At 14.9% G+C, this 10,000-nt stretch overlaps 1 protein-coding gene across 1 annotated transcript in view; it reads right to left on the bottom strand.

Annotated features, from left to right (window-relative positions):
• Positions 1 to 10,000, bottom strand: part of LOC119582967 (dynamin-1-like protein) — a 38,865-nt gene that overhangs the window by 21,267 nt on the left and 7,598 nt on the right. Inside the window, exons 3-7 of the mRNA XM_037931482.1 lie at positions 5,117 to 5,325; positions 4,635 to 4,845; positions 866 to 870; positions 490 to 543; positions 1 to 64 (exon numbers count right to left, since the gene is read on the bottom strand). The exon at positions 1 to 64 is cut by the window's left edge and continues 100 nt beyond it. Coding sequence (XP_037787410.1) covers positions 1 to 64; positions 490 to 543; positions 866 to 870; positions 4,635 to 4,845; positions 5,117 to 5,325 — 543 coding nt within the window. The remainder of the gene's footprint in view (positions 65 to 489; positions 544 to 865; positions 871 to 4,634; positions 4,846 to 5,116; positions 5,326 to 10,000) is intronic.

Below are 10,000 nucleotides of genomic sequence, written 5' to 3'. Positions count from 1 at the left end.
GGACATCATCACCATAACTATGGAGCAGAGACTGGAACTGAGACATCATCATGGTGACACGTGTCTGCAGAAATGAAACAGAAAGAAAGTGAGAAGAAACGAGTGAACTGTGTGCAACTGTGTACAGTTATATGCAAATTGGAAGTCTCCTTTGCTATCAGTCATACTGTCTCTGATCATGGAAGATAGAGAAAGCCAATTCGAGTACAGTAATCAAGAAATTATTGTTACTACTCTTGTCCATACACAATTTACTTTACCTTTCCTTGACAACATATATGAAGTAGAATGTTAAATCAGCAGCTTTATCAACAGCTCATTCTGCATAATCAAGCTTTCCATAAAAGAAATCCAGAACATCCTATTTTACAGTATCATCAAGTCAACACATATTCACACCTGAGCAAAATTCACATTATGAAAACAAAATTAAGACACTATCACATTCCCTTTGAAAATGCATATTTTTTTAACTCCTAGACAGCATACCTTTAGTTCTGGAAGACAATCCCTAATGTGGTGCATCAGCAGGCGGTTCAGGGTCTTGATTTAATTTACTGAAAATATTAAATCGTTAGATTCTATTCTTAAATGTAGATTATATTTTATCTTTTAAAATTTCTAATATATATATATTTAAATTTTTTATTTTTAATTTTCCTAATAATTCATATTGGTTAATTTTTTAATTTTTTAACTATTATTTCTATTATATTTTTTTAGTCCAAAAAAAAAAAAAAAAAAAAAAAAAAAAAAAAAAAAAAAAAAAAAAAAAATTTTTTTTTTTTTTTTTTTTTTTTTTTTTTTTTTTTTTTTTTTTATTATATATTAAATTAAAATTCACAATTTTCTAACCTTCTTCTACATCATCTATTCCATAAATTAATCTAATTTTAAAATTATTTTATAATCTTCTTATATTTTATTCAAACTAAAATCAATAAATACAAATTAACCCTTTTCTAATTTTCAATATACTTGTTTAAATCTATAATTTATTTAATCCTAGCATTCATAACTAATCCTTTTTTAAATTCCGGAAGCTAGCCCTAAATGTACTATCAAAGTTCCTGAATAATAGTATTAATTTCCTTATCGCTAAGATCATGCTTCCGTAAGAATGTCTTCATTTTTTTCTTTAGATACTTATTTATAATTATATAATATAGAATAATTTATTTATATATCATATAACTGTCAGGATAATACAACTATTAATGTTTTATATAAAATAAATTTAAAGTTAAAATAAAATTAATTATAATATGATAAAAATAATAATTATGAATTTAAGTTATATAAATTAATGTATATTACTATATATATTTATAATAATAAAAAATAATTTTATTCATTCATTTTTTAATTCTTTTTATACAATTTAATTTAATTTATTTATATATATATCTTTTTATCATTTAAAATCAAACTCATTATTTTTCAATTTCATGAAAATTGATCACAAACATTATTTTAATTCATATAACATCATTTCCTATAATTGAATAGTAATAATATTACTATTTATAAAACATAATAAAACCTTAAGTATATATATATAATATATATTAATCATATTATTTTATATATATATATATATATATATTTATATATTTATTCATTTATAAATTATTAATAATAAATAATATAAATTTATAATAAATCATATAAATCTAATTGTAATAATAAAATATAAATTTAATTTTATTATATTTTATACTTAAATATATATATATCCTAGATATAATTTAACATAATATATCTTTCATAATTTATATTATATTTTAGATAATTTTATATATATATTATATATATTATTCATATTATATAAATATATAATATATTTTACATAATAATATAAAAAATATATATTATATATATATTATATCACTATAATTTATTATTTTATAATCTATATATTATATTATATCATTTATACAATATAATAAATACATATACTATTCAATAAATAATAAACAAACATATCGTATAAAAATAATACAATAAAATATAATATCTTTATTCTAATAAAATTTTAATCATATAACATTTTTATATATATAAATATCTATATTTATTATATATATAATATATATATATAATATAATATATTATATAATATAATATCTATAAACATAAAATTTTAATATAATAATACATATATTAATAATAAAATACATATAAAAATATATATAATAAATATTATATATATTATATATCTAAATAATATATACATATATATATACCTATTGCTATATAAACATATTACTAATATATATATATTAATATATCCTTTACAAATTAATACTTATATTATATATCATATAATACTTACTTATCATTATAATCTCTCATATTTATCTGAATAATATAATATATTTACTATTCATATATATAATTTTACATTTTATCATTTATATAAATTATACTAATATTATTAAATATAAAATAATCTTATATAATTTATATTTATATATATACATAATATTTTTTTTTTACCCCCCCCTCCGATATCAAATTCTTATATATTCTATTTTATATATATATATATAAAATATATATATATATATATTTTATTATTTTTATTATATATATATATATTATATATATATAATTTATATTTCTTTAATTTATACTTTTATTATATATAATATATTATTATTATATTATTATAATATATATCTAATAATATTATATATTATATATACATATATATATTTATATATATATATATTTATATATATATATTTTAAACAAATATATTATATATATATATTTTAATATAAAATAAAATATATAAAATATAATATTATTTTTATTATAAAAAAAATTTTATCTATTAATATATATTTTTTTAATATATATATATTATAATATATATATATATATTATTAAATATATTATATATTATTATAATTTTATATAATATATATATTAATATATATATATATATATTATATTCTATTATATTATAAATCTATTATATATCTTATATATCATCTATCTATATATATTCTATATATATACCTATCTTCTAATATAAAATATACTAATATCTAATCTATTTTATCAATATCTCTTTTATATATTTATAAAATTATATTTATATAAATATTACTATATATAAATTATATATCTATATATAAAAGTATTATATATTTATATATATGTATATATTATTATTATATATATTTTCTATTACTTCTAAAATCTATATATATATATATATTTATCAATAAATATATATATACTTTATCATCCTTATATTTATTACAATCTCTATATATATATATATATATTCTTTTTATCTCTATCTCTCTTATCTCACATCTATTATTTTCTCTTATCTATTATTATATATACTCAATTATTTTATTATATATCCTCACTAATCTCTATTATATCTCTATTATTATATCTATTATTATCGAAAATTTTTATACATTTCTATATCTCTATTTATATATTTATATATATTATATATATATATATATATATAAAATACTTATATATATAATCCTATTATCAATATATTATATTAATATTAATCATAATATAATTATAATTTTATTATATAATATATATTTATACTATATATATATATTATATACTATAATACTATTATTATTTCTTATTTTTTTTATATATTTTATCTATATATTCATCATCTTATAATTATATCTATATCTATTAATATATTATATATATCAAATAATAAAAATATATATTTTTATATTATAAAAATTATATATATTATTAATATATATTATATAATATTATTCTTATATTATATTTTATATTATATATATATATATATATATAATACATATATCATATTATATATATATATCTATATAAAATCTCTATATATATAATCTTCTTATACTTCTATCTATCATCTCTCTATCTATCTCTATAATAATATATATATATACTATATATATCTCTACTTTATAATTATTTATCTCTCCATATATATCAGTATAATATTTTCTTTTTAAATATTTTATACTAGTCTTAATATATAATATAATAAAAACAATATCTATTTAATATATATATTTACCCATTCTTATTCTCTTATCTAATCTTCTTTATCTTCTATTCTCTATTATCTATATACTATATTCTATTTATTTATAATATATCATATTATTCTTACTATATTTTCTTTATTACTACCTATAATATCTTCATCTCTATCTTATATATATTTTATATCTTATTTTCTTATAATTTTTATTATATTTATATTTTTATGTTTTTTTTTTATTTTCTTTTTATATATCTATAAAATCTTTTAATCTCTTTATTAATATTTTCTCTTCATTTCTTATTTCTATTATATTCTATTATCATATTATCTTTTACTTCTTTTTTTATTTTTTTTATCTATTTTATATATTTTTTTTTCCCAAATACATATCTTTTTATCTTTTTATTATTTTTATTTATATTTCTTATTAGCTATTATTTATATTTTTTATTCTCTTACTTATTTATCTACCTATCTATTTATATTATATATAATTTTTTTCATTCTTCTTCCCCCAAATTCCCAATCTCAAAAAAGGCATATAATACAAAGAAAAATGTGTTGCGAAAACAATTAGTCATGTTTCTGATCCACTAACCCGCATCCATGAGATCCAACTTGGTGATAACAGCCAGCGTCCTGCGGCCATCAGGGTCAACCTCCTTGGCCAACTTGAGGCTCTCAGAAGTGGCCATATCCATGTTTGCAGGCGACACAGCCAAAATGATGGAGTTGGGATTGCCGATGTAGAATAGGACCAGGTCCCGGATCTGCTGCTCAATGTCTTCTGGCTGCTCTCCTACTGGCACCTGGGGTAAAATGAGATGAAAAAAAAAGAGTAAGATAAAGAATAATAGTGGTGATAAATATCAATAAGAATGCTAAAAATAACATAAATAATAAGAATTATCAGTTACAATAACAACAGCAGTGCTAAAAGTTCAATAATAATAGTGATACCACTACAAATTATACAGAAGAATGAAACAACTACTCTCCTCCATCAAATCTGTGCTAACAGAGAATACAACCACCAATACAGAGTACCCACAATCCCATTCAATCTTGGTCCAAACATACCTTTGTTAGTCCTGGCAGATCCACCACAGTCAGGTTGACCACCTTGTCTGAGAAGATTTTGAGTCGGATGGGCTCACTGCAGATGCCTTTTCCATTGCCCGCCACCCGGTCTGTCTCATGCTCAATCTCCTTGCGCACATCATCAAAGTCTGTATAGATCCGACTCCTTGCATGGAGGAACTGGGCCCACTCATCCAGGTCCAGGGTACCTGCACATAAAAAAACAAGAAAAATAAAAAAAGGAAAATATATCCTGGGATTTGAATGGTGGAGGAAACTGTAGCTTGGGTTTGTACAGATGAAAATGTAGCTTAGGGTTTTTAGCAGCAGAAAATTTGGTTTGGGGTCTGAACAGAAGACGATCTAGATTGTGGTTTAAACAAAATAAAATGTACCCTGGAGTTTAAACAAAAGAAGGATTTATGTATATATATAATATATAAAATTTTATAATATAAAAATTATATATAATATAATAATATATATATTATAAAAAATATATATAAATATATTATATATAATATTATATTTATATATACTATATTTTATTTTTATTATGTTGTATTGGATATATTATATAAATATATAATAATATTATATATATTATTAATATATATATATAGTATATCTATATGTATCTTAAAATATATATTATGTATTTTTTATATATATTTTCATAATATTACTATTTTTGGTTTGTGTGTTTTTATTTTGTTTTTTTTTGTTTGTGTATGTATACTTATTATATATATCTATCCTTATTATATATCTTTATATTTTTTAAAAATATATATATAGATATATATATATATTATTTTAATATATCTATATAATATATATTTTAATATTATATGTATATTATATAATTTTTTAATTTATTAATATCTATATATATAATATATACCTATTTACATTATATATATATCTATTCATTTCATATTATCATAAAATATTATCCAACCACAACAACAAACCCCTAAAAAATATATATAATATATTTAAAATATATATTATATATATATAATATATATCTAATATTATATATATATACATATATAAACATATATAAACTTATTATATGTACATTTATATCCATATTTTATACATTATCTAATATATAAATATTATATAATAAATATATATATAATACATATACTACTACAACACCACACCCCCAACACCACACCACCCACCATGTATGTATTTATATATATATATATATATACTATATAATATAATTTATATATATATATATAATACATATATACTATATATATATTATATATATTTATATATACATATATAATCTATACATTTATCTACTCATACTATTATCTATATAATATCTATTTATTTATTATAATAATCCTATTTTATATATATATATTATAATAATATATATAATATTAATATCTATATAAAATTATTATAAATAAAAAATATATATATTTAAATATTATCTTATATTATATAATATCATATATATAAAATAATATTGTATATTATATAATTATATTGTATATTAAATATATATATTTTATTAATTATTTTATAGTTTTATATTATGTATATATATATGGTTATATCATATATATATACTTTTTAATATAGATATATATATATTTTATATATAATATATAATATATATATATATATAATATATATCTTAAATATATATAATTAATATTATCTATGTTATCTCTTTTTATCTATATTTATTTTTTTGTATTTTGTTATAATATATTTAATATATTAAATTTATATTAATATATAATTAATTAATTAAAAATTAATATATATATAAAATATTATATATATATATATATATATATTTTATAATATATATATATATATTATACATCTATATAATATATAATAGATAAATATTATCCATTTTTATAATATATTATATAATAAATTATCCTATATATATACATATTTATATATATACCTATATACTACTCAATGAATCATCTCCTCATAATTCATATATATATACTATCTATCTATTCTATATAATTATTATTTATACATTATATACTATATTATAACGATTATATATATCTACATATATATAACATCATATACCTATTATATCTTTAATATACCATATGTTTATATTATATTATCATATCTCTAACTATATATATATCATATATAATTACTTATTTTATACATATATATCATATTAAATTATATCTATATACCCATATATCTTCTCATTATATCATTATTATATTATCATATCCTTATATTCCCTATTATTTCTATATACTCTACCCCATATATCTTAATAACTAAATCACCCTCATAATGTGTATCTATATATAATATATTTATTATTATATTATATAATTCCAAAATATGTAATTTATTTCGTCCTATTATTTTATCTTTTTACTTTGTTCCTTTAACCATACCTTTTAACACACACATATATCCATATACTAAACAACAAATTTCAACACACACACACATCACAATTATCATACAATTATTATTTATCTATATATATAGTAATTTTATTCTCTCTATTATATATATATTATATTATTCTTTCTCTATAGCGTATTTGGTTTTTATATTCTTTTTATTATAATATATATTAATAATATAATTATTATATATAATAAAATATGATATAATATATGTATGTATATGATATATATTAAATGTAGTATATATTATATAATTTAAATAAATATACATATAAAAATACCATTATTATATATAAAAATTAAAATATAATATATATATTATAATTATATAATATATATATTTATATAAATATATATATATACTATATATATAAAATTATATATTTTATATATTATAATATACATATATAATACCATATATATTATTATTAATATATATAACCAATTATATATTACAATAATACTACTAATAACATATTAACCTATCCCCTTAAAATATTCATATATATTGTTAATTAATTTTATAATATTATATATAGATATATCTAAATAGTTATATATATATTTATATATATATTTTTATATATTAATATATATTATAAATTTTATATTTTATATATATTTTATTATATTATATTTTATATGATAGATATTATTAATTATATTAATATATATTATTATATGTATATATTCCTATACATTCTATTTATATATTTTATACTTTTATAGTAACTTTAAAATTTTATTTATATATATATATATAACTATATCATATATATTTTATTATACTATATATTATACATTATAATATTATCATTACTATATATATATTCTATATATATATTTATCATTATATTAATAATTTTAAAATATACTTATATTTTATACTATATTTATATATTATGTATTATATAATTATTTCTTTATATTACTTATCATATACATATTATATATTTGATATTTATATATATTTATTTATTCTATATATATTATACTTTTATATTCATATATATATTGTAAATTTTAAAATTTTATATTATATATATATAATATACTATTTAATATAATAATTATATAATATATATATATATACTATATATATATTATATTAAATATACAATAATAAAATTTATATAATTATATTTATTAGATTTATATATATATAATGTATATATATATATGTTTTATTATTATTATTATATTATTATTTTTATTATTATATTTTTTATATTTATTATAAATATATATATATATATATATATAATATATATCTATCTATCATATATACTATATATGCTCTCTATTATTGCTATTATATTTATATATTAAATATAAATAGATATCTTATAATTATTATATATATAATATATTATTCATATATGTTTATTATTTTATATTTCTATATTTATATATGTTTATATGATACTATATTAATTATGTATATTATAAAAATTTTAATATATAAAGAATGATATATATTTTTTATATATATATATTATGGTATAATAGTATATTTAATAAGTATAATTATATGATATGTAATTATAATATATATATATATATATATAACATATAATATTATACACAATAGCTAAAATTTTGTATGTTATTTGTTTTGTGTTGTGTTATGTTTTGTGGTTTTGTGTTAGTGATAGTATATATTACTAGTTGATATATATATTATTTATTTTAAATATATAGTATATGTGACTACGTTATTTGCTTGTTCATCTTCTTTAAAAAATAAATTAGCTTTTTCAATTATACAATACTTTCTATATAATATATTTTATATATTTGATTAGATATATATATTATATATATAATATATCATTGATATAATTTATACTAATTTTATTTTTGTATTATGTATATAAATTACTATAATTTATATATTGTATATATAATGTAGATTATAGATAGAATAATACTAGTATAATATATTATATATATGTTTTATATATGTAATATCTACTTTTTATTGGATTTCATGTAAAATAATAAAATAATTCTATTATTATAATATAATATATTTTATTTTAACTATATATAATATTTTTATATACTTAATCTAATTCTTTTAAATTCTCCTATATAATATTCTTCATAATGTCCTACATCATCACGATATCACAAACAATCAAATATAAATTTAGTGTAATTGATATTTATAATATGTTTTTATTTGTGTAAAATTGTATTATATATTAAAATGTGTATATTTGTTTATAGGGCTAATACGTAATATTTATTTTTTCGCACATTAATACATAAATTATCAATTATTTTTTACAAAATAATTTTACTTGCCCTTCATATATTAGAATGATATAGGTTTTTAACTTAATATAATTTTATATAGTTGTTAACAATTAAAATAATTGTAGTATTATTTGTAGTAGGGATATTTGGTTTTCTTTTTGTTTTTTCCCTTTTTTTACCTATA

This window comes from Penaeus monodon, chromosome 16 (genome assembly GCF_015228065.2).
Source record: "Penaeus monodon isolate SGIC_2016 chromosome 16, NSTDA_Pmon_1, whole genome shotgun sequence".
Taxonomy (NCBI): domain Eukaryota; kingdom Metazoa; phylum Arthropoda; class Malacostraca; order Decapoda; family Penaeidae; genus Penaeus; species Penaeus monodon.
Note: the sequence above shows the minus strand (reverse complement) of the source record. Positions and strands in the feature narration are given on the sequence as shown.